This window comes from Suillus fuscotomentosus, assembly GCF_016647785.1.
Source record: "Suillus fuscotomentosus strain FC203 chromosome Unknown F5891scaffold_156, whole genome shotgun sequence".
NCBI lineage: Eukaryota > Fungi > Basidiomycota > Agaricomycetes > Boletales > Suillaceae > Suillus > Suillus fuscotomentosus.
In genome coordinates, this window is record NW_024539668.1 from 26,465 (window position 1) to 49,858 (window position 23,394).

Below are 23,394 nucleotides of genomic sequence, written 5' to 3' on the forward strand. Positions count from 1 at the left end.
CATGAGGATGACTCACAAAGATTCTCACACATATCAGGTGACTATGAAAAATATGTTTGCATAAGGTTACCCTGTGGGAAAGCTTACAAATCCTTAAATACGCATCTTATATCATTATGCTACCAATCAATTTATCAGCCACAGATTGCACAAACATATGTACACAATATGTAATCACTTTCTCACTCCTTGTCTAGCTGAGTCATCAAGGGACACCTGACCCATGGGCTATACACAGCTCTTGCTGGCTCATCATTATACCAACAAGAGTTATGAATATTTACTTTTTGACTCAAAGATATCGTGTGACTTGGTACTATCACAGTAAAGTTACAACTTTAAGTACGAGAAACTAGTAGTATAGCCACCAATTTGTCTATATAAGGAGCTGTTTCTTGCCCAATAAATGCATGCCCAAGTGCCACTTTTACCCTCTCAGAATAAAATTGTGAGTGAAGTGTGAATCAGCATTCAGCAAGTGTGGTTCAAGGTTGGAGCTCACTGTGCTCAACAACCAGCACAACATATCTGAGCTCACTGTGTTGAACATCTAGCACATACCTTGAGCTCACTGTGTCTGACAACTAGCAAGACTAGTGTTCTTTTTTTTATTTGTGTTTTTCTCTTTTTGTTTTATTCTGTGTCTGTGTCTGTGTCTGTGTCTCTCTGAGATTGTTTCTGAGATTGTTTTTCTCTCTGTCTCTCTGGAAACGTGTCTGAGATTTGTGACTGTGAAACTAACATCTCTGTTTCTCTGTTTCACTCTCTCTGTCTCTCAAGTTTGAGTGTGGTGTGTTGGTGACTGTGTGTGCTGACCATCTCCTTTGATCGCTGTCTCTGTGTGTTGTGATCATTGTTGCTAACAGTCTCTGTGAACGTGACTGTGTTGGTGTTTCTGTTGTAGCAGTCTGATTGTGTTGCTGTTCCTTCCTATCAACTTTCTCTCAAGTATCAAAGTTTCAGTCTCATTCTTACCCAGAAGTTTGGTGTTGTCTCTTTTGTCCACTGAAGACTTAGGATAGTCTTGTGGGGAGACTTTAGGTGTTGACAGTGAATCGCTGACCTCAGACATCTGCGTGTTATACTGGGCCAAAGTAGTCATTTGCGAGTTAGGCTTTAGCTATTGAAAAGGGGACTTGGTATTGAAGTCCAAGGCTGCCCGTTCCTGAGTCTGTTTGAATACTCATTGTGAGTTCCTTGGCAGCAGGTTCAATATTAGGCTAAGAGTGCTACGGTAGCTCTGACTAGGTCTGACAGTAGTCTCACCTGTTTTGTTCTTGAGGGGGATTATCATTGTAACTCCACACAACTTGCTGCACTAAGTTTGTGTACGAATCATTGTTGCTGTGTGAAGTGTTAGGAGGAGTGTCTGTTTGTATTGTGTCATCTCTATACTGTTAGAGTGACTGTGTCTCTTGATATTTTTGCTGTTGTTTGGTTGTTGTTGTTGTTGATCGCTGACCAATCGGGTTCTGTTTCTGTTATCATTGTGCTTCATATCCATACTGTTGGATTGACTGTTGACTGTTGATTGTTGACTGCTGACTGTTGTGCAGAGCTATACATTGCTGACTGTACCTTAGGAGCAAAGACAAGCCACCCACGAACGACCACGTTATCAGTCATTGGTATTTGTCTGAATCGCTGACCGTGGAGATATTTGGTTTTATAGGTGTTTATCTATAGATCATCTATCTAAGAAGACAGCGACGTTCGAACATGCAGGAACTAATGGCAAGGTTAAAAAGCATCGAAAGTGCAAGATATGTTTGTAAGTCTACGAGGTCATTGTTGTGCTCGCTCACTCACACTGAATCAACAGGAAGCAATGTATTCTTGTGAATGAATCTACAACACTTCATTGTCACGCCGAGGCTAATTTTGCGGTGCGTATTTTTGCACATATGGTTCATTGTGCTTATATTAACGACTCAGATTACACTGTAGGGAAAGTATCGACAGTGGGCAAAGAAGCACTCTTTTTAGTCTATGCTACCTGGCAATATCAAAGCTCGGAAGGAGAAAGCCGAGCAGGCGCAGCAGACCATCAATTCGCACCTGACTGAACGCAAACTCACTGAGCGAGTTATACCATACTCTGATAAGTTATTCAAATGAGCCACGATCGAATGGTTAGTTGCAACAGACCAAGTATGTATGATTCCCTTGATATAATAGTTTGACCATTGACACACTTTAACCTAGCCTATCCAAGCCCTCAAGCACCCAAAGTTCCAAGACATGATCGATGTCGCTTCATGGGCAACGAACGGAGTCAAAATCCCCAATCGTAAAGCCACCCGTGCTGAGATCATGCGAATATTCAAGAATCACCTGACAAGACTCCAGACAACGTTAAATGTGAGTCGCAATCTAGTGCTGCGTGCTGCTTCATTACATCTCATTTTTCAACACAGAGCGCTGCTGTTAGTGGCGCAATAAATATCACTTGCGACGCATGGCAAGCTACCAATATCGATGGATATTTCGCCATCACTGGACACTGGATCGAAGAGAAGTCAACAATGCTTTGGGAGAGTGAAACGGCACTTCTCAGCTTTACCCAGCTCAACAATGCACACAATGGGAAGCGTCTTGGAGGTGCGCTGTTCAAAGTTCTAGATCATGTTGGTATCGCACATAAGGCATGTCATCTTCGCTCTTCGCATTCAGCTTGGCTTTGTCTAATTATGATATATAGTTGGGCCATGTTACTTGTGATAATGCTGCCAACAATGGCACAATGCTTGAGGAGTTCGCTCGACTCTATGAAGGACGATTCAAGAAGAATTTCCCTTGGCGTGAACAAAGGATCAAGTATGTTGCTCGTTGTCTCGCAGCTAACATGACTCACAATTGTGTTTACAGCTGTCTCGCTCATGTAATTAATCTCGGTACCCAAGTACTGATCAGTACATACAGCAAAGCGCCGCATTACGAACCTCACAACCCCCATGCTCACGAGCCAGATACCACCATGCATCGTGAGCGTCATGAGATTGGCCTCATATGTTCAATATGTGTAAAGGTGATTTGTTTCTCTTTGCGCACAATGATTTACTGATTTTTTCAAAGGAGCGATCTTCCGCGAAGCGCAAGGAACTATACAAAATGGTCCAAGTCAAGGCTGGCATCTCCCGCCCTACACAACTCCTTCTGGACATGAAAGTTTGTTGGTCGTCGACCTACGTGATGATTAATCGTGCAGAAACCAATCAAAAGGTGAGTTGCCCTCCACCGCACGAAGTTGCACTCATCTGTTTTGACTGATTTCCCGTTGCCCAACAACAGCACATTGACGTCTTCGTGTACGAGATGGGGCTACAAGAGCGAGACTTGATGAAGCGGGCGAAGATTGACTTCCTTAGGTTGGCGCCAGCCGAATGGACCCGTGTTGGTAAATTCACTGATTTATTATCTGTGAGTTACCTTCGTCATTTGATATAATGCTGTTGTTGATTTGATATTTCAGTATGCAGACGTGGCTCAGCAGGCGTTCTCGTCCGAATCGGGTACTACACTGCATCTTGCAATCTCTGCACTTGAGAGTCTCCATAGAGCTTGGTCTTCACGTGCAGGACGGCCAAAATATGCATGTTTTGCACCTGCATTGCACGCCGCTGCACAAAAGCTCGATGAATATTACGAGAAGACCACTGGCTCCCCAGCCTATGTCATGACCATGTGTATGTGCTGACTGTTTCATGTTCCATGTGTCTTCGATGTTAATGTTGCATGCAGTGCTTGATCCGACAGGTAAAATGTTGTATTTCAAGAAGAACTGGCCGGAACATTTGCAAGATGATGTTCTTGCTTGCACCGAACGAGTGGTATGTCTGACCGAACTATTCACCAGCTCACATTCACTTACAAACCATGTAGTTTGAGGCTCGCTATCGTGAATTGGGCCAAGCAGCATCCACGTCGCAACCATCACTGGCCAAGAAAGGGAAGGCTAGCGGGCTTAAGAAGTTTATTTGCGAGACACAAAGCTCCGAAGAAGACAACGATGACGAGACTGTTGTCACTCATACAGATCCATCTAGACCATGGTATGCGAGTTTCAAAAACTATATTGATGCTGTAGAGACAAAACCTCCACCGGGAATGAGTGCAATCCAATGGTGGGGAGTAAGTACACAACTGAGTCCATATCTTCTCGCTACTGACTGGTTCTTTGTTGTAGATCAACGGACACAGATATGGGGCAGTATGGACCTCAATTGCTCGTGACTACCTGTCAATTATGGCATCGTCAGTTTCAAGTGAGCGCGCATTCTCACAGGGCGGTATCACTATCAGCAAGCGCCGAAACCGTCTCAAGGGTGACATCGTTGAGGCACTTCAATGCTTCAAATGTGCCCTCCACCACGACGTACTCTTCCGTGAGCCTGGACCATCATCATCAATGGAGGAAGCTCTCGAGGACTTGGATATTGAGTCAGACACTAACGACTCCGAGAAGCTGAGTGATGCCGAGGATGAAGGTTGGGACACTCTTCTGGAGGGAGATGAGGATCTCATAGAATCAGACAGCAACTTCGTGTAAATAGTATATCATCCTTGTCTGAACCATTTTTCTGTTTTCAGTGCTCGGGCCGTGGCTCAGGCCGAGCCAGGCCAAAGCCAAGCCGTCATTGACGGCTTTGGCCTGGCCCGCAGTTTTTCAAAGCCAAGGCCGTCTGAAGCCAGGCCGGAGCCGCGGCTTTCAGGCCAAGCCGGGCCGTGCACATCACTAACTTAAAAGACGCTAAGCGGTCGCCTAAAATCAAACACCGCTCATCGAGCACTCATCGAGCGCATCCGACTTTTAGATTGGCAGTCCGACCTTTAGATCGGCAGCTACGGACGTTGTTTACGAGGTTCGACCTTAAATTATGCATATACTTGCTTTCCAAGATTATATGGGTGGTAATGTGGACTTAGGTCGAAAATTTTACCTCTTGGCGCGCCATATACGGTAGTGCACGTCACGTGACCCCGCCTCCCGCCGCGGTTGGGGTGCTGCGCACAGCGAGAGGACGAAGTCGCGAGGGAACGAGGCCGGATGATGGGGACTCGGAGGAACAGATGGAGGTGCTGGTGGGAGGCAAGTCTGGGAATGAACGAAAGGCTTGAGCATTAGGGCTAGGGACGTGTGTCAAGGATGTACAGTATGGGGACAGCAGTACTAGTAGGTAGTGTAACGAGCTCATTGAGATTAGTTAGAATTGGATGGGACCTACGAGACTTGGCCTGAATTAACGAGGGACAGTGGGCAACAAAAGGGAGGGAGCTTCGAAGTGTGTTGGTGCCGAAAGAAAGAAAGAAAGAAAGAAAGAAAAAGAGTCTAAAAACCATCAGCGCAGGTCAACTGGCAGAGCGCGAGAAGTATAACTCACTACTTTCGAGGGATAATATCCCCGCGCTCCTTTTTCGCGCGGTTGATTGCCCGAAGCAAAGCTGTGTGGCCCACAGTGGCCTCTGGATATGCGGCGAGGAATGCAGGCTCGTGTCCATTGAATCTAGTAGTGTGTGCATGGAATGATGATGGGTGGGGATGAGAGCAGTTCGTGTGCCCGAAAATTGCGACATCAACTCACTGGTCGAGAAACTCCAGTGCAATCACCGAGCGTTGGTGGTACTTCATCGCAAAAAACTTCTTGTTCTTCCCGCGGATCCACTCAGGCGGCCAATCTCGAAGTGGAAGTAGCAATCCGTGCTTGGGGTCACCATCTGTCCAGTGCTTCACGATCTGTCTCCAAGAGGCAGCTCTTGGGGTGTGGGTCCCATCAGGATGTCGTGTTGGGACATCAGGGATGACAAGTCCCTTCTCAGGTAGTACTAGTGAGCGGGAACCAACTTCAAGAATGGTGGCGCCGTCTGTGATTCGAGTGAGTGCAGAGGGCTGTGGGAGAGTGGAGGAGGGAATAGCAGGGTAGCATGGCTGAGACTCGGAGCTGGGTGGCAGGGATCCAGATGAGTGATGAACGATGCAGGGGTTGCCTGGGTTTGACAGCAGAGTTGACGAGTGCGGAGCATTGCACATGCCTGTGCTGCTGCGTGAGTTGGGCAGGTTAGTCAGCTGCCCGTTGTAGAGCGTGGCTGCGAGGGTGCGTAGGTCACTCCGCAGACCTGCAACGTCAGCTGAGATGCATTCATGCATCGACTGCAGGTCCTGGATGCAAACGGGCTTGACAAGCAAGTGCTCTCCAAGCAGAGATGCATCAGCTTCGTGCTGTGTTGGACAGAGGGCATCACTATGGTCGTTTTCGTAGGTGGAGAGCTCGTCGAGGAGATACCGGATGAGTGTGTCACGCTAATTGAAGTAATTCATTGTCAGAAACAGAGAAGTTCGAGTCAGTCTAAGACTCACATTCTCATTCTCTGCCCATGAACCCCACCACCTGACCCTCGCGAGAGTCCAACGCTGACCGATAGGTGCGAACATCCAACGCCACTGTGCACCACCACGTCGATAGGTGTGGGTTGTGAAGTTGTCACCTGCGCCTCGTGGGATTCCTGCTTCTGTGGTTGCTTCGTCGATCCATGCCTGAACAGTGTCGTGCGAGATAGGTTCACCACAGTGGACAATGCCATTTGCACCTATTGCAGGAAAGATATAGTCTTCGGGCTCGAGTTTTCGACCATAGTGGGCAACTTCAAGGAAGGTAAGCCAGAGTAAGAGCCAGAAGAAGCAGTCGCAGCCTGGTAAGTCTGGCTGTGGGTAGAGCTTGTACCGGTTGCCTGATGATGAGAGCAGCAGGAGGTTAATGTTCGAATTATGAACCAACAACTGGTGTAACTAGGTACTCACTCCGTAGGTCTGATTCCTTCGTGCCCTTGTCTACCCTCCGCTGCCAGCCCTTTCGGTTGGACAAAAACACCTCGAAATATGTGTGGAGGTCCTTCGAGCACAGTTTCTCGCCATTCAGATATCTTGTGAATGTTGTGCCAACTTGGAAAAAATCGATGGTCAAGTCTTTCCGTTTCAGTTTGATGAGCTCGAAGCACCTGCCATGGGTTGCTTCAAAATTTAGCAAGCAGTCTGTATCGAGTGAGCTGACCTTGTCCACAGGTTCCAGGCCGTTGTACTAAATGCTTGGTACATCGTCATCTTTGTGAGCAATTCACGCGATTCCAGTGTGAGGAGTTCTGTGCTCATCGTATCTGGTGCCAGAACTGACCTCATAAGCCCAAGGAATGTCTTTGGTGGGCAGAGTTTGTGGGTCCAGGCCAGGATTCGATCCATGAATCCTTTCGACATTGCAATGGAGTGAGTTCTGTCCCCACCCTCGCTGCTGGTCTTGTGTTTGACGGACTTGATGATGTCTTGAACCTCAGCTGACGATGCAGGGTTTCCTTCCCAGCACAGACGTGCCTCGTTGAAATGCCACCTCCCACGATAGGTATCTCCATCCCTGGATGGCACATTCCATCGAAAGCCATAAGTATGAGACTCACTGACACAGATATGGCACTCATGCTTCCTCCCAGAATTTTTTGAAGGCTGAGTAGGTCCCGTCGCACGTGCTCTGGCCACAGTTCTCATGGAAACACTTGAAGGAGATGAGGAGTGCGAGGGCCTTGTCAGAATGTTGGTTGGGCATCCTCTCGAGTGCATCCCTGAATGTGGGATCCTCGTAGGCATCAGTACTGATAGACACGGTCTCCGAATCCATGCTTGCCATAGCCCCCCTGCTAGTAGTGAAATGTGCCTTCAGCCATGTCTGTCCTCGTTCCACATATCCATTGTAGTTCTCGCGCGTCTTCTTTGCATGCTTGTGCTGTTGCTTGGCCCTTTCCTTCACCTTGTTGATGGCCGGCAGGGTGGTATTTCCTGTGGGCACTGCCCCCTTCCATCGCTTCCTTGGGCTGGCCTCTGCAGCATGAGGGGAAGGAGGCCCTTTGCACGATTTCGGCTTGGTCCTCACCATGGTCGGCCTCACGGACAAACTAAGTCAAGTTTTGGGTAGTTAAGGCGAGTTAAGCAGGAGTTAAGTGCAGGACCACCCAAAGTTGGTCGTAAATCTGGTAAATCTGTCGTAAACTCGTAAATCAGTAAATCTGAGGACCCACCGGCACAGCGGACCTTTCAGGTCACAGTGCTAAGCTCAAGTGATCCGTAAATCAACCCAAGTAGTGACTTCGGGTCGGAACACATGCTCACTATTATGTTCAAACAGACTAATAATACTATCCACTGCGTGGCACCGTCGCACCTTTTCGACAATCGGTCTTTCGACGTTGAAAGACGAAAGGGAGGCAGAAAACCGGCGGGATGGGCGCGCTTGGTCAGCAGCGGCGGGCGCGGCAGATTCCCATTTACGGTTTTTACCTGCCAAGTGTAAATTTCGTCAAATAATCTAACTTATTCAGCGTTTTTCAGCCATGTCGGGGTAGATAAGCACTGCCCATGCTACCTAACAGGAGGGTCGGACAGGCAGAATCTAGCCGCATAAGCAGCAACAACCACCGGTGACACAGGGTGACCCTTCAAGTTGTCAGCCGTGTGATGACATCGATATACTTACGACTTTCCATTGGTACTAGCAGGACGGTGATTCGTGACATCAGATGGAAAATTACGGCGCAAGGTTGACACGATCATGATGTCGTACAATTTTCATTAGGACACAACGAGTTCACAACCCTTACAGGTCAACGAGATTCTAATGCCTATAAGTATCGTACATTGGTAATCAGCAGCCCGTCCCTCACTCTTTGAATTCGCGCACGCTTTCATGTTGACACCAGAAGAACATCTCTATGCTCTTGACTGGAATAACAACATAACGGGTAAGTTCGTCAGAACTTGTTGGACACGAACCATTGTGCTGAACTTCATCATTTCCAGTTGCAATCATCACCCTGATATCCTACGACTACAGTCAGTAGCTTTCATGCTTGTAATACGGCTGAGCGTAATATTATCTAGTGCTTCAGTTCGAGAAAGAGGTAACGAGGGGGTCGTTTCATTATCGTCGAGTACTCATGATTATACTGTCGCAGGTCACGTTTGTTTGGGTTAGAGCTCAACTCCAACGATATGAAGGTCCAAAACTGACTGGTTATGCAGCAAAGGCAGTGGTCAGTGATGATATATCTATACCTTGTTGTGAGCTCCACCCTGCCAAAGTGCTTTATGGTTTCCCATTTCGTTGCTATGTCAGGTCCGATATTTTGGTATTGTCCTTGCAATGTACGTCGCGGTGCTTGTATCCTTCCGACGGCACGTTGGATGTTGACGCTGACGTCTAGGATTTGCGCCATCTGTACGTGACGTGATACCAATAAGCCATCATTGATTGACTAGCACTAGGGGGAGGTCTATTTTATATACCTGAAGCAGTGAGTATATCGATTCTTTCTTTAGAGGGTTCTAGGTTGACCTAGATTCAGCCGTACGTCAGAAGTTCGTTTTACAGCTAGCCTGATCTGCTGCTGACCTCTTGTTTAGTTGTGAGTATATCGTATCCAACTGATACTAGCTTTGCTTATCATCAAATTGAAATAGGTTATAATATGTTCGTGTTCATGCAATGGGGTTTTTCTGTATATTTTTGCTTGGCGGAAGGTATGTCGTATCCATACAGTCTCGCACCTTTGCGCTTCCCATTTTTACATTTGCAGTCATCCTCATCTGGCGTCTTTACGCCCTACATAACCAATCAAAGCTCATACTTTATGTTCTACTGGGGTTACTCCTACCTATCGTCGCGCTCTATATAGCAGTGGATGTATTTCTGTGGAGCCGGTCTTCGGCGGTCTCAGGTGAATTTCTATTTTGATCGAGTTCTTTGCAAGCTGATGCCTGGTTGTACAGTGCAAGAGATCATAATAACTCCAAATATCAAGTACTGCACGACTTTCTTCCACATCGGACCTATGCATGTGATCTATGCCTCCATCCCCGTCATATGCTATGATATTTTCTTGGTTGTTCTCGCCATTGCCATCCTCAGGAAGCACCTGAAAGAACGAAAGGGATTTGAAATGAAGCCTAACACCTACGTAGTGATGATCGTCCGACATCATGTCATATACTTTGTCCTGTAAGTTCTCTTCGTTTGCCGTGTTCTCTAAAAGCATTCATTGAATCATGCTAGGAATTTGGCAACTCAAATATTCATGGCGACATTGTGGGCCCACCCTTCGGTATGATTTCCTGTGATTCTGCAGAGATATTATCTAACGCAGGCATGCACAGACGGTGGTGCTGTATCTGATACTGTTGTTCAAGCTTACCGCACCGTTTATTATCGTGCCACGTCTCATCATCAGCATTTGGGATACGCATGCCAATGACAACTGCGTACATCTTAGTACGATGTTCGAGGATTGTGTATGTTTGACTTCGCCACCGGAATTGGAGCAGCCCGAGGATTGACTCTTGCGTATGATATCCCAAACTGAAGAAGGAAGTAGCATAAGGTCCATACTCGCCCCTGACTAGCGTACACCTCAAAAACCTATTCAACTAAATGGTTGTCTCTAGAGTTGATGGAATTTGTGGATGTAGATTCCCCGTGGATAGATGACCGGCATGCTCGACTGGGAATTCTAGGTAAGGAAGTCAGGGATAGGACTATCCTGAGCTAATCCAGTAAGTAGTTCCTGTCACTCAAATGTCATTCTTATAGCTCGCGGTCTAAGCATACCGGATGATCCTTAGATGCTGGTAACTGACAAAGGTCCGATCACATCATTTGGAAAACGACAGTAGACAGGATCCCCTCGTGGATTAGATAAAGAGTAAATGGTAGGACAATATTGTAGACACGATCATGTCGTCTGGGTATGGCTTGTTGACGCTTCCTGTGTGACGAGATTCGTCACCCTGTTCTCTGTGGCCTTTCCTTTCAACATATTCTCTATAAAGTATTCGCCAGCCTAGCAACCATGTGTGAGAAGAATCGTCCGCAACGAAAAACAAACTAAATGGCCGACCTTGTAGCTACTGCGGACAAGAGGACCGCTGGCCACATAGGAGAAACCCATGTCATCAGCTATCCGCTTCCATCTGTCAAACTCGGAAGGTTCCACATATCGATCAACTTTCATGTGTCGCTTCGTGGGCCTCATATATTGCCCAAAGGTGACAACATCAACATTAATTTTGCGAAGTTCTGAACCATGATCCAGCAATTATAATCTCGGCATAAATGCGTTCAGCTTACCTCGTAACGCATCCATGACCTGTTCTTCTGTCTCGCCGACACCAAGCATGATACTTGTCTTGGTGACGCGGACACCTTCCTTCTTCGCGTGCTCAAGCACTTTCAGACTCTGCCGGAAAGTTGCACGGCGGTCGCGCACAAAGGGTGTCAACTCCTCCACAGTCTCGATATTGTGTGCGTAAACGTCTAGGCCAGACTTCGCTACGAGAGAAACATTTTCCAAATTGCCCGCAAAATCTCCTGTCAATGCTTCCACCAGAATATGGGGCGCCCTATTTCGAACATCCTATGAGTAAGCGGCGCGAACGAAGTCAGTATGTAACGTACTTTTGCTTAATCTTCATAATAGTCTCTGCGAAGTGATGTGCACCGCCATCTACAAGGTCTGCAGGGATAATTTTAAGTCTGTGATCTGTTTATATTTGTAGTCAACACACCATCTCTGTCAACACTAGTGAGCACTATGTATCCAAGCCCCCATCGACTAATGGCCTCTGCTGTATTCTCAGGCTCGTGAGGATCCAATGGAGGGGGAGTACGGGAAGTCTTGACAGAGCAGAATCTACAACCACGCGTACAGGTGTCTCCCATCAACTAAAAGGAGTAAAATTAGTCAAAAGGACAGTAATTCCAGTATCACGTAGCACACCATGATTGTAGCCGTTGCTGCCCTCTTGCCCTCCTCAGCAGTTGCACCTTCCTTTCCACCCCAGCAGTCACCGATGTTGGGACATCGTGCCTCCTCACATACAGTATGAAGGCCGAGTCCCCTTAAGTCCTTCTTGATCTTGTTGAAAGATGCTCCCGAGGGTATTTTTGTCTTTAGAAAGCTAGGTAGCCGAGGCCTGTAGTGAATGAATAGGCATTATTCCCAGAAAATCATGTTAGTGCATGCGCACCCTTTGGTGTTCCCGAGCACTACATGTTCTATGGGTTCTCCTGAGATGAAGTCGTCTAGCGATGGTCCAGAGACCAGCGTTTCGCGGAAACTAGACTTTAAATTCGGCGTTGAGGCTGACGGTATTGCCAAGTGTCGAACTCGATACGAAAGTCGACAGCTGGAACGGGGGCGGAAGAGTGAGTTTATGAAGAGCAAATGGGCCGACATCGTGACGGAGGACAACGCATGTAATGAATCGGAAGAGCGGCGACCCACATCGACAAAAAAGGCAATTCTATCAGCGCTTGGCGGGATCAAAATTAAGAGTCAGGTTGTCCTCATGAACACGCTTTCCAGAAGGGAGGAGGACACACTCCTTAAAACTACTAAAGCGCGCGCGTTAACAGAATGTGACTCGATAGTTAAAGGTTCGGCCATGCATTATAGCATGATTCAAAACACTTATATTGGCTTCGTGTCACTTAGAATTCGCCAACTGCGCAACCGGACGTACGCTGTCTGTGGCATGGGCTTGCAGGGACAAGTACAAAGCCTTACAGGAGTGTATGCTACAATAGTGAGTCCTACCGCACTCAGTGTCTGGTACATCGAGTCAATGTTTTTCAGCACAAGTCAAGTAGCCATGGATGATGTTCGAAAGGAATATCTTCGATTAAGGGACCAACAGAAAGCGCCTCAAGCACCTCTTTAACGATGACGCGTGACGGGGTATCTTGATAGTGTTTTTCGCCTTCGAAAACGCAAGGCATATCCCCAGGTACACACGGTGATCATACACTATCCACAGTTTTATCAGTCTATGACCCGAGGACGCTCGAATGTGTGGTGTAGTCATAGATTGAACAAAAGTAGAGGAACGTGCAGACCCTGGGGCGGGAAACATCGAATACTAGCAGAAGTATAGACAATAGTGATAGGCAGTGTGTTATTACAGGGAATCTCAGTTTTTCTTTCCATTGTTGATTGCAAGCCATTGAGCACGAAGACCCATGAAAGAGGAAATGAAACTGAACACGATAATCTATCAGGTGAGCACAGTAAAAGAAACCACTGCCAAACTAACCCAGCAAAGCCAACAACCCCGTCATTGACATTGACGAGACCCAAGTTGGAAGCAGGTATCCAAATGTCGAAAAGGTCGATGATGAATTGGTGGCGTGTGTCCGCGCGCAGGCTATAGGTATCTTAGAGCTATTTGTGATATAGTAGTGATGATTTCAACGTACTTTTCAAGCGCGAGTTGCCTGACTTCTCTTTGAGCTTCATCGCTGAGATCTTTTTCTCCCCAGGTCTCGGAGTTACGCAATTTCTTTGCGTCGTGAGCGAGTCGTCCGGCCTGGAAAATGGAAATTGAAGTCACTATCCTAGCTGGGCGATAGGTCCCACCTTCAGCAGTCCATGCGTAATGCTGAATAAGATTCCAGCCAGCCAGAATCTGTTGGATGTCTTTGTGACCCTGTCAGCAGTGTCGGGCTTGAGAGCAATGAACTTTGCGGCGTTCGCCTGTCGAATTATTTCAGGAGTGGTAAAACCATCCATGGATCACTTGTTACTTACCCACAGAGCTGTGTCATATGTGAGATACCCGAAGTAGGCAAGCTGCCGACCGATGCTAGTCACTTGTTCACCAACTTCACCCGATGATGAAGCAACACGCAATGCGGCTTGGAGGTGCTCTACAGGTTTTCCAAGTCGCATGACTGTACAAATGTCAAGTATGATCATGCGGCACAGATGACCCTTACGTTTACGGACAATCCCTAGGTGACTCTTGAGAGCTGTCCATCGAGCAGCTTCGACCTTGTTACCCCGAGAGACGAGAAACCAGGCGAGAAACCGAGAGAAATACTGAACTGTGCGGTAGAGCTACCGGATAATGTGCTCCGATAAGTATTCCGTTCCCAAAAACAATGAGGTTCAATACCTTATCCCGGCCAACATTGAATGATCCAAATTTCAAGGACTGAGACACATAAGGGTGGAGGATGACTTGTGATGCGACTGTAGCCATATCTGAAAAGTACAAATGACGGATTCCCGCAAGACGAGGGAGGTGCTTTAAATGCTACTTGAAGGCTTTACTAGATGCGGGACCTGGCGTAATTACCTTGCCGTTATCACGTGGAATCAAGTTTACTACTTTCATATACCCGATCACCGGTGTGACGGCGTCCTCATGCGCATGATTTCAGACTTCACAAGAGCAAGTACAAGACACGACAATGGAACCATAACATGTCTCAATTCAAGCACGAGTCAAAGGTATGGAAAAAGCCATCTATTGAGCGGCTATTAGATCTATCATTATATATGCCAGACGCGGCGATGACTCGATATCTGATTTATAGGCAGACGGTAAATACGAACCGATAATCACACTGGAATAATGAAAGCGGTACCACGATGTCTAGCTGCCAGGCCTTGAAGGTCACTACTGGAAAGGAGACCCATTCTCAGGTGTGGCCCCCATCGAACTTCGGTGGGTTTCTTGCGGGTGATTTCGGACGGCAAAAGCCGCGTGTAACGTTTGCCTCGCGGGTTGACACAACCTTCTGCCCTGCCCTCCACTCGCTGTGCTTTCATCACTGCTAGAGACTGCTAGTCATGACTACAGGCACTTGGCTTCCTCGCCGGGTGAGTTCTGCGCGCTAGTTCTCACGTGACATATCATTCATTCATGTCATACTTCAAGCTCCTCCATGTGGTTCCTCGTCAAAGGCAATTTTCATCATCCGTCGTAGTAAGTTAGGTTAATGAGCTTGAAGTGGGAGGAAATAATGGTCGTGTTAGTCAAATCAGGCATTCCGCAGTGAGCGTGATACGTTCGGTGAGCTCCAGGTCCCTGCCGATCGCTATTGGGGTGCACAAACGCAACGGTATGGATCAGGTCTGAGGTGTGTGCTCTACTGAACAATCTCCGCAGTTCATTACAAAACTTTGATATTGGTGGCCCCTCGCAACGATTGCCGCATCCTCTGATCAAGGCTTTCGGCGTGTTGAAGAAGGCTGCAGCTATCGTCAATGTCAGCTATGGTATGGACCCGAAGGTTGGCGAAGCCATTCAGAAAGCTGCTGATGATGTGAGAGATCATGTCCTAGGCTTCGTATGTGTGCTTTCAGCTGATCTTTACTCCAGGTCATTTCTGGGAAGCTCATGGATCACTTCCCCTTGGTTGTCTTTCAAACTGGAAGTGGAACTCAGAGTAACATGAACGTAAACGAGGTTAGTATAACAAATACTTGATTAATTAGTGTTGTTACTCAGCGTGGTCAACAGGTAATATCGAATCGTGCGATAGAACTCCTTGGCGGTGAACTTGGGTCTAAGAAACCAGTCCATCCGAATGACCATGTTAACATGAGCCAGAGTAGTAATGACACGTGAGTTACCGGGTAGCTTATACTTGATTGCATGTATTTAACGAACATGTAGCTTCCCAACAGCTATGCATGTCGCTGCTGTCACTGAAATTAATCACTCGTTACTTCCAGCACTGACGCAGCTCAGGGATGCACTTAACGAAAAGGCCGAGCTTTTCAGCGGGATTATCAAAATCGGACGCACGCACTTGCAGGTATGAATAATCGGCCTTCGATGCGGATGTTATCTGATCACGATTAGGATGCCACACCTCTGACGCTTGGCCAAGAATTCAGTGGATATGTCCAGCAAATCGATAATGGCATTGCTCGTGTCCAAAATGTCATTCCTCGTTTGAGCCTTCTTGCTCAGGGCGGCACTGCGGTTGGCACAGTGAGTCCGTTAACATTCAGCGAAGGGTAGAGATCTCACGTGCCGTGCAGGGTCTGAATACCAAGAAGGGGTTCGACGTCAAAATTGCCGCCGAGATATCTACCATTACGGGCTTGAAGTTCCAGACCGCGCCTAACAAGGTAAGGCAATTTATGGCGATCGTTTTGTCTGACTACTGACGAAGATCCGCAGTTCGAAGCTCTAGCCAGTCACGATGCCCTGGTTGAGACTCATGGTGCTCTGAATGTCATCGCGTGTTCCCTGATGAAGATCGCCAATGACATTAGGTTCCTTGGTTCTGGCCCTCGGTGTGGCTTCGGCGAACTGAGCCTCCCTGAAAATGAACCTGGCAGTAGTATCATGCCTGGCAAGGTTAATCCCACGCAGTGCGAGGCTGTAACAATGGTCGCCGCTCAAGTTATGGGTAACCAGACTGCTGTTAGCGTTGCTGGAGCCAGCGGACAGTTTGAGGTATTTGTATTTCATACACGGCGCATTTGTCATTCAAACCCGAATTAGCTCAATGTCTTTAAACCGGTCATGATCATGAACGTGCTACAGAGCATCCGCCTTCTTTCTGATGGTGAGGTTTCATAACTCAATGACTCGTTGTCAACCTGCTGATCTTTGTATGGTCAGCCTCACGGTCTTTTACCAATCATTGCATAGTTGGCATTGTGGCAAATGAAAAGCGTATCAACCACCTCTTGAACGAGAGTTTGATGCTTGCAACGATTTTGAACAGCCACCTTGGCTATGACAGTGCGTGCTAAATATAGCTCCGCACATTTCCGGTCGAAGTTAATCGTACTTTGCAGACGTGGCCCAGTGCGCAAAGAAAGCGCACAAAGAAGGAACGACGCTGAAGGAGGCGACTATTGCGCTCGGATACCTGACACCTGAAGAGTTTGATGAGAAAGTGCGACCAGAATTGATGTTATACCCAGATGACATATAGTCACAAGATGGTACTGTTGCATGATATTTGTAACATGGAGACCCCATGCCAGCCTCTTGTGAAACAGTATGACACAGTTGGTAACCAACTCGTGTCAATTTAATCGATAAAGAATGCGTAGGTTACTGCGAGTGGTGTGAAGATCTGATAGAGAGAAGCTCGTCCGCCAAGAACAGCAAGGAAGGAACAGCGAATACAAAAAAGGCAAGAATGCTATATCCAACCGCAAACGAAATATACCACGTCAAATCAGTACAACTTCCCGTCACAGCACTCCCTCGTCTCTACTCGTAATTTGCACAGCAACAGTCTTCCTCGTTATCCACACCGAGCTCACACTTTTTAACCCGAAAATTCTTAGTTGGTGCTCATCACCGTCAACGTCGACCACAACACCACTTTATTTAGCTTCTGAAGAAATATTCGGGCATTAGGTTGACTGCCACAGCGCCCTTCTCTTTACATCTCCTGGTCCCACGAGGCGACCTGTCTTTACAACATTTAAGTCGGCTACTGCCTCATTATATCCTCCTCTCTTTGCATCTTACTTGTCACCACTTTGGTTCTCTATGTCGCTTAGCCGAATTCTCAACGACGAACCATCCCCGGCGAGAAAATCCGCTTCCTCACGTGGTGGTGGTATCGATCCTTCGTTAGCAGACGTGTCACCTCTCTCCCGGGCCACAGTCATATCTCCTCATCCCCAAACTCTTCGTCGGAGTCTAACTCCTCTCGGAGAGCAGCCACCACTTCCTCGTGGATATTCTTACCAGACACCCTCTTATCAGGGTGCCGGAGGTTGGGATCCATACTCGGGTGATTACGTTCAGGGAGAGATCTTTCCTCTTGGTCCAGGAGGCAACTACTATTCTCAGCGTGAACGGGATGGACAGCACCAGCCTCCACCTCCAGAACCCCGCGCATCTTCCATGGGCGCTTACTACAAGGAAGGCGAAAACGAACCCACACCGCGAAAACGGAGAAAGCCTGTAGCTCCAGACGACGACCCCGATTACCAGCCTCCGATTGTAAAGCGCGTAAGTTTCATCAGGCATACATAGGGCTAATTCGGCTTTACTCACCTTCCTATTCTTATCCCTTAGGCACCCCGTCGAAATCCTCCTCGTTCAAAAGCAAATCGCCCCGAGTCGCCTCTTATGGAGGGAACGGATCTTGCAACAGCTGCACGAGAGTACCATCAAACTGAAGAGGAACGACGTCTGGTATCTTCCGACCTTTCGGATTGTGAAGAAGTATGGATTGGTGACCTCAGCGACTATATCATAGAGACACATCTACGCCAGCGTAAAGTAGAATCGTGGTTTGATGCCAGCGTTTTGGTTAGTTTTACATCTGCGACTTCCGGTTGGTTGATTCACATTTCATCATAGGAACGCAACTCCAGCACGGCACTGACACTGTCACGCCACTATGTGTCCCGCATTGCACGGATGCCCCTTCCGCCTCCAACGCCCCCGCCGATACCTCCTTCTGTTGAGGAGGAGCTTCTATCCACTATTCACGCTTCCCCACCTCCCGATACATATGATTATGGAGCTCCGGATAACTACGAACCTGGCTCGACTAGATTTGGCGCAGAAGACGCGGCTCGGTTGTTTGAGGAGTCTTACCTAGGTCGCAATCAGAAGCACAAGGACTCACTCAAACGTGGTGCAGATGGTGCAGATTCAGACGAGAGCAGTGACCTTGAGATTCCTGCTTCATCCAGAAACAAACCTGCAGCAAAGAAACGGAAGGTCGACAAAGACTCTGCTTCAATCGCTGACGAGTTCGAACGGTCTATCGGCGGGATCAGCCCTTCCAAATTCGCTTCATCAAAGGCGAAAACGAAGGGCAAACAGAGTCTGTTGCGGGAAGCGAGCGCGGACAGTGTTATACCAAGTGCAACACCTAAAGGTCGTAAGAGGGGTGGTGGCGGGAAGAAGCTTTTACCACCTGATACTCTGGAGGGCCTTGGCATTGCCTCCGCTGGAGCATCGGTCGCTGGAGACATCACGCCTTCGGCATCCAGGCCTGTATCGCCTGCTCTCACTGCAACTTCTGTTGTATACGAATTAGATGACATCATCCCTCCTCTCAAGCGCGCTAAAAAGATCGATGAGAATGCTATGGCCAAACGATTGAAGAACTTGGAGGAGGCTCAGAAGAAAGTTTGGACAAACATTGCTCGGAGAGATGTTGCTAAAGTATGTGCGGGTCTTGCATTACGTACTGTTTGCATTCTTATCTCGTCGCATAGGTATACAAGTACGCCGCGATGGGTTACCAGGCTCGTCAAGGTCAGCTCAAGCGCTTAGCCACGCTATCATCCATCCAAGCACGCCGGCCTTTCACAAAGACCGCAAAAGCTCAAAAGGACGTCCAAGCTAAAGGCAAACGCTTGATGCGCGAAATGTTAGTCTTTTGGAAGAAGAATGAGCGGGAAGAGAGAGATGTTCGAAAGCGCGAGCAGAAGGAGGCCATTGACAGGGCCAAGATCGAGGAAGAGAAAAGGGAGGCGGCGCGTCAAGCACGCAAACTTGAGTTCTTGATCAGTCAGACTGAGTTGTACAGCCATTTCGTCGGTAACAAGCTCAAGAGTGAGTCCTGTTTCTCGGTGCTCTAGTGGCTGTTCGCTGACGCCCAGACCTCAGCTTCTGAAGTACAAGGAGATACTCCTGAGACCTCGACGCCAGTGGGTGCTGCTCTTGAAGACGTTGATCCATCAGTACTTCAAGAAATTGACTTCGATGACGGTTGGTTTCATTTATCCGTATCTTGACAATTTGGAGGTTGAAAGTTATAATCAGAGGACCAGACCAATCTTCACCGACATGCGCGGCATAACGCTCAGGAAGCTATCGCTCTTGCCAGACAAAGGGCTCAGCAATTTGACGTGCAAGCTGCACTCGACAGGAAAACGAATGAGGCTCTGAAACTTGCCAAGGCTCAGGCCCATATTAGGGACGATGACGAGTCTGGGCTCTCAGGCACTTCGAATACGCCCCTCGTTGACTGTAAGTTCTTCTTCGGTGATGAGGCTTAAGAGATTCACAATGGTGTACACAGTGGACTCCGATGAACTCAACTTCCAAAACCCGACGTCACTCACTGGAGAACTCAAGATCAAGCAACCGAAAATGCTCATGGCGCAGCTAAAGGAGTACCAACTCAAAGGTCTGAATTGGCTCGCTACGTTGTACGAACAGGGTATCAACGGCATTCTTGCTGACGAGATGGGTCTCGGAAAGGTGAGACTGATTAGAATACTGCGCAACTCGCCTTACACTCCTTGCACCTCAGACCGTGCAGTCAATATCTCTCCTTGCGTACCTTGCTGAGGTACACGACATATGGGGGCCATTTCTGGTCGTCGCACCAGCCTCTACATTGCACAATTGGCAACAGGAGATAACTCGCTTTGTGCCTGGTCTGAAAGCCCTGCCTTATTGGGGGAACGTTAAAGACCGAACTACCTTGCGCAAGTTCTGGAGCAAAAAGGAAATCAGTTATGACAAGGACGCACCGTTCCATGTCCTGATTACAAGCTACCAGTTGGTCAGTTGCGATTGCATTTTGTTTTAAGCTGTGTTAATGTCTTTGTCAGGTTACTCAAGACCAGCAGTACTTCCAGCGCGTGAAATGGCAATATATGGTTCTCGACGAAGCTCAGAATATCAAGAATGCCTCCAGTGTACGGTGGAAAACATTGCTCGGATTCCAATGTCGCAATCGTTTGCTCTTGACTGGCACACCAATTCAAAACTCAATGCAAGGTCAGTGAGATAGGGCAGCAGTGTCACTACTTACTAACCTCCACATAGAGCTCTGGGCATTACTCCACTTCATCATGCCCAGTCTTTTTGACTCCCACGACGAGTTCAACGAGTGGTTTTCTAAAGATATTGAAAACGCCGCAGAGAACAAGGGCAGCAAGCTCAATGAACGTCAACTACGGCGATTGCACATGATATTGAAGCCTTTCATGTTACGGCGAGTCAAACGACATGTACAAAACGAGTTGAGCGAGAAGGTTTATATTCAATTCACTCACCGAGGAGCGATCGCTCACATTTTACCTTACCCAGATTGAGATCGATCATTACGTTGACCTGTCATCACGCCAACGTACTCTCTACCGTGCACTTCTGGCGAATGTATCTGTGGTAGATCTATTAGAGAAGGCTGCAAACATAGGGGATGCTGATTCTGCTCGATCGCTAATGAACCTCGTAATGCAGTTCCGGAAGGTGAGTAAGATATGGTCTTATCGTTTCTAAACACTGACCAACTTACTTCAATGTAGGTTTGTAATCATCCCGAGCTCTTTGAACGTGCAGACGTGGTAGCTCCCTTCTCATTCTCCCGCTTCGGTCAATCTGGTCCTCTGAATCGCGAAGGCGATTTCATTTCCCTTCCTTACTCGACTCATAACCCTATTGAGTACCAAATTCCGGCGTTATTCCACCAAGATGGCGGGCTTATAGATGTCCCTTGTGAAAAGTCTGGACTGCGTAGGCAATCGGACTGTACCAGTGGCCTTTTCAATATTTGGTCAACGGAGTGGATACATCGTTCGACGTTCGATGATGTTGAAGGTGTGTGATGGTGCTTGAGTGACTGCGCCTTGGATGTAACATGTTATAGCTTCACCTGCGTTCGCATTTCTTCGACTTCTGAACACCACACCGAGTGATGTTCATGGCCTTCAGGTGTCTTCTTTCATGCGCAATTGGCTTCGGGTCCTTGAGGAAGAAAACAGGATTGTTGAGGATAGAGGGATCTCATCGTAGGCTAACTATGACTTTTTTTTCGACGTCCGACTGACCGTTTCATAGGGGAGCAGAATTGGTAGCTCATACTGGTGCACATCCGTTCAGCATAGGCCCCCGTCTCTCTTTGAGCCTGGATGCCGCAGAAGGCCTGCCACATCTTCTCGATATATCTTCAACAGCTTGGCAGGGGTCCAATCTAGCTCGACCAGCCCTGAGATGGTTTGTGCCGCCGGCTGTAGCACCTCCAATATCTCTTCACTGCACAGATCGGACGTTTATAGAGCATCAAGTTCAGTTATTGGAGGCACCTATGGAATCGTTGGCATTCTACGGTCTCCCTCAGCACTTGCGGGATTCGCTTACCATTGACCAGGCATACCACAGCCTAGTTCCTGCTTTATCCTCTGCAGGACTTGTCGGAAGTTCGCCCGCAGACCAGCTACCATCTTCAAGCATGCAGATACCAGAAGCAAAGAGACTGATATATGACTCTGCTAAACTCGCTCGGTTAGATGCCCTCCTTCAGGAGCTGAAGGCAGGCGACCATCGTGTCTTGATATATTTCCAAATGACTCGTATGATGGACCTTATGGAGGAATATTTGATCTATCGCCAGTACAAGTATCTACGTCTTGATGGTTCGTCGAAGCTGGAAGATCGACGAGATATGGTGATAGATTGGCAAACACGGTCAGTGCTTGACTTAGGTTGTATATCATTGATTCTGATCGATGTCCTCTAGCCCGGACATTTTCATATTTATTCTAAGTACGCGTGCAGGTGGTCTCGGAATCAACTTGACCGCAGCAGACACTGTCATCTTCTACGACCACGACTGGAATCCGTCAAACGATGCGCAGGCCATGGATCGCGCCCATCGTCTTGGTCAGACACGTCAAGTGACTGTCTATCGCCTGATCACGAAGGGCACCATCGACGAGCGTATCATTCAGTTAGCTCGTGTCAAAAAAGATGTAAGTTATTTTTATTCCTGAAGTGCAGGACGTTCAACTGATGCTCTTCCAGGTACAAGACATCGTGGTCGGCAACAAGAACTTCACAGACGTCACAAAACCCAGCGAAATTGTCCAACTTCTCCTCAATGATGACCAGCTCGCAAACCTTGATAGTTCGAATACTTCGGGACCCTCTTCGAAGAAAGCAGGCAAGCGAGCTGTAGGAGTTTCGGAGGGCCCTTCTGGCGATACTATGCGAGATCTTTGGAATGAAGAAGGCGATGACTTCTTTGGTCATTCCAGTAATAATAGTGGTGCCGCTCCACCACCTGAGGGCGGGGAAGAGGAGGAGGGAACAGCGGCGCCAGCTAAAGGAAAGAAGCGGAAAGGTGGTGCTGCGGCACGTCCGCGAAAACCGACCGGAAAAGGGAGTAGAAAGAAGGATCCTGGAATGGGGGATGTGACTCCTGCTGTGGACGCTGAGTGATTTTCTGTCTTTTGTCGCTTTACTTTTGCTTTGCTTTGTTCACGCACATTATCAACTTCTGTAGATTAATTCAAATCCGTACGTCCATGTAGGTCTGGCATTTAGTTACTTATTGCATGTCCTTATAATCTGTGTTATTTATGTGGAATCATGATCAGCGTGAGAAATCTTAGATATGTATCCAATTGCACAAGTCAGTCGCATACTACACGTCTTTTTACACACTACAACGAGGCCTAGCTCTTGATTGATCTACATTGACTGGCCCCCATGCACCTTCATTTGAACAGCAAAACTTCATTAATAACCTGGTACACGCTTCACTCGTCTCCACCGATAAACCTGATTACCGAATCTAATAATTCGTGATTCAAATCCATATCCTCTCGCAGTTCCCAATCTCT

The 23,394-nt window shown here is 47.7% G+C and overlaps 8 protein-coding genes across 8 annotated transcripts; 5 read left to right on the forward strand and 3 right to left on the reverse strand.

Moving 5' to 3' along the window:
• Positions 1 to 4,970: 4,970 nt before the first annotated feature.
• F5891DRAFT_1214617 (uncharacterized protein) lies at positions 4,971 to 7,916 on the reverse strand (the record flags this gene model as incomplete). Its single annotated transcript, XM_041369282.1, has 7 exons — positions 4,971 to 5,127; positions 5,382 to 5,504; positions 5,583 to 6,298; positions 6,356 to 6,726; positions 6,797 to 6,993; positions 7,047 to 7,400; positions 7,510 to 7,916. The coding sequence occupies 7 exons, from the start codon at positions 7,914 to 7,916 to the stop codon at positions 4,971 to 4,973; spliced, it is 2,325 nt and encodes a 774-aa protein (XP_041217489.1).
• Positions 7,917 to 8,554: 638 nt separating this feature from the next.
• F5891DRAFT_139270 (uncharacterized protein) lies at positions 8,555 to 10,490 on the forward strand. The gene is made up of 14 exons (XM_041370631.1): positions 8,555 to 8,660; positions 8,718 to 8,778; positions 8,837 to 8,869; positions 8,918 to 8,937; positions 8,992 to 9,006; positions 9,059 to 9,097; positions 9,153 to 9,181; positions 9,241 to 9,254; positions 9,302 to 9,334; positions 9,497 to 9,556; positions 9,613 to 9,753; positions 9,806 to 10,034; positions 10,089 to 10,137; positions 10,190 to 10,490. The coding sequence occupies exons 1-14, from the start codon at positions 8,655 to 8,657 to the stop codon at positions 10,367 to 10,369; spliced, it is 909 nt and encodes a 302-aa protein (XP_041217490.1). The 5' UTR covers positions 8,555 to 8,654; the 3' UTR covers positions 10,370 to 10,490.
• A 106-nt stretch (positions 10,491 to 10,596) lies between these two features.
• Positions 10,597 to 12,285, reverse strand: F5891DRAFT_1073401 (uncharacterized protein). The gene is made up of 7 exons (XM_041363335.1): positions 12,059 to 12,285; positions 11,809 to 12,004; positions 11,597 to 11,753; positions 11,487 to 11,544; positions 11,160 to 11,431; positions 10,930 to 11,108; positions 10,597 to 10,872 (listed from the first exon to the last, which is right to left on the reverse strand). Exons 1-7 carry the CDS (start codon positions 12,265 to 12,267, stop codon positions 10,765 to 10,767), a joined length of 1,179 nt encoding a protein of 392 aa, XP_041217491.1. The 5' UTR covers positions 12,268 to 12,285; the 3' UTR covers positions 10,597 to 10,764.
• A 94-nt stretch (positions 12,286 to 12,379) lies between these two features.
• Positions 12,380 to 12,617, forward strand: F5891DRAFT_965378 (uncharacterized protein; the record flags this gene model as incomplete). The annotated part of the gene is made up of 2 exons (XM_041376161.1): positions 12,380 to 12,467; positions 12,526 to 12,617. The coding sequence occupies 2 exons, from the start codon at positions 12,380 to 12,382 to the stop codon at positions 12,615 to 12,617; spliced, it is 180 nt and encodes a 59-aa protein (XP_041217492.1).
• Positions 12,618 to 12,875: 258 nt separating this feature from the next.
• Positions 12,876 to 14,209, reverse strand: F5891DRAFT_139376 (peroxisomal biogenesis factor 11). Its single transcript, XM_041370632.1, has 7 exons — positions 13,985 to 14,209; positions 13,806 to 13,926; positions 13,618 to 13,760; positions 13,447 to 13,563; positions 13,287 to 13,396; positions 13,124 to 13,234; positions 12,876 to 13,067 (listed from the first exon to the last, which is right to left on the reverse strand). Exons 1-7 carry the CDS (start codon positions 14,069 to 14,071, stop codon positions 13,001 to 13,003), a joined length of 756 nt encoding a protein of 251 aa, XP_041217493.1. The 5' UTR covers positions 14,072 to 14,209; the 3' UTR covers positions 12,876 to 13,000.
• Positions 14,210 to 14,605: 396 nt separating this feature from the next.
• Positions 14,606 to 16,897, forward strand: F5891DRAFT_1073425 (L-Aspartase-like protein). The gene is made up of 12 exons (XM_041363336.1): positions 14,606 to 14,800; positions 14,851 to 14,936; positions 14,984 to 15,140; positions 15,197 to 15,283; positions 15,338 to 15,441; positions 15,494 to 15,635; positions 15,683 to 15,814; positions 15,865 to 15,954; positions 16,007 to 16,285; positions 16,334 to 16,397; positions 16,454 to 16,576; positions 16,633 to 16,897. Exons 1-12 carry the CDS (start codon positions 14,738 to 14,740, stop codon positions 16,770 to 16,772), a joined length of 1,467 nt encoding a protein of 488 aa, XP_041217494.1. The 5' UTR covers positions 14,606 to 14,737; the 3' UTR covers positions 16,773 to 16,897.
• Positions 16,898 to 17,341: 444 nt separating this feature from the next.
• Positions 17,342 to 17,833, forward strand: F5891DRAFT_965380 (uncharacterized protein; the record flags this gene model as incomplete). Its single annotated transcript, XM_041376162.1, has 1 exon — positions 17,342 to 17,833. The coding sequence occupies one exon, from the start codon at positions 17,342 to 17,344 to the stop codon at positions 17,831 to 17,833; it is 492 nt and encodes a 163-aa protein (XP_041217495.1).
• A 96-nt stretch (positions 17,834 to 17,929) lies between these two features.
• F5891DRAFT_965406 (SNF2 family N-terminal domain-containing protein) lies at positions 17,930 to 22,990 on the forward strand (the record flags this gene model as incomplete). The annotated part of the gene is given in 15 exon segments (XM_041376166.1): positions 17,930 to 18,112; positions 18,164 to 18,979; positions 19,033 to 19,372; positions 19,427 to 19,545; positions 19,585 to 19,789; positions 19,842 to 20,023; positions 20,076 to 20,330; positions 20,380 to 20,548; positions 20,567 to 20,805; positions 20,861 to 21,022; positions 21,079 to 21,370; positions 21,420 to 21,561; positions 21,611 to 22,237; positions 22,290 to 22,521; positions 22,574 to 22,990. 15 exon segments carry the CDS (start codon positions 17,930 to 17,932, stop codon positions 22,988 to 22,990), a joined length of 4,380 nt encoding a protein of 1,459 aa, XP_041217496.1.
• Positions 22,991 to 23,394: the final 404 nt, after the last annotated feature.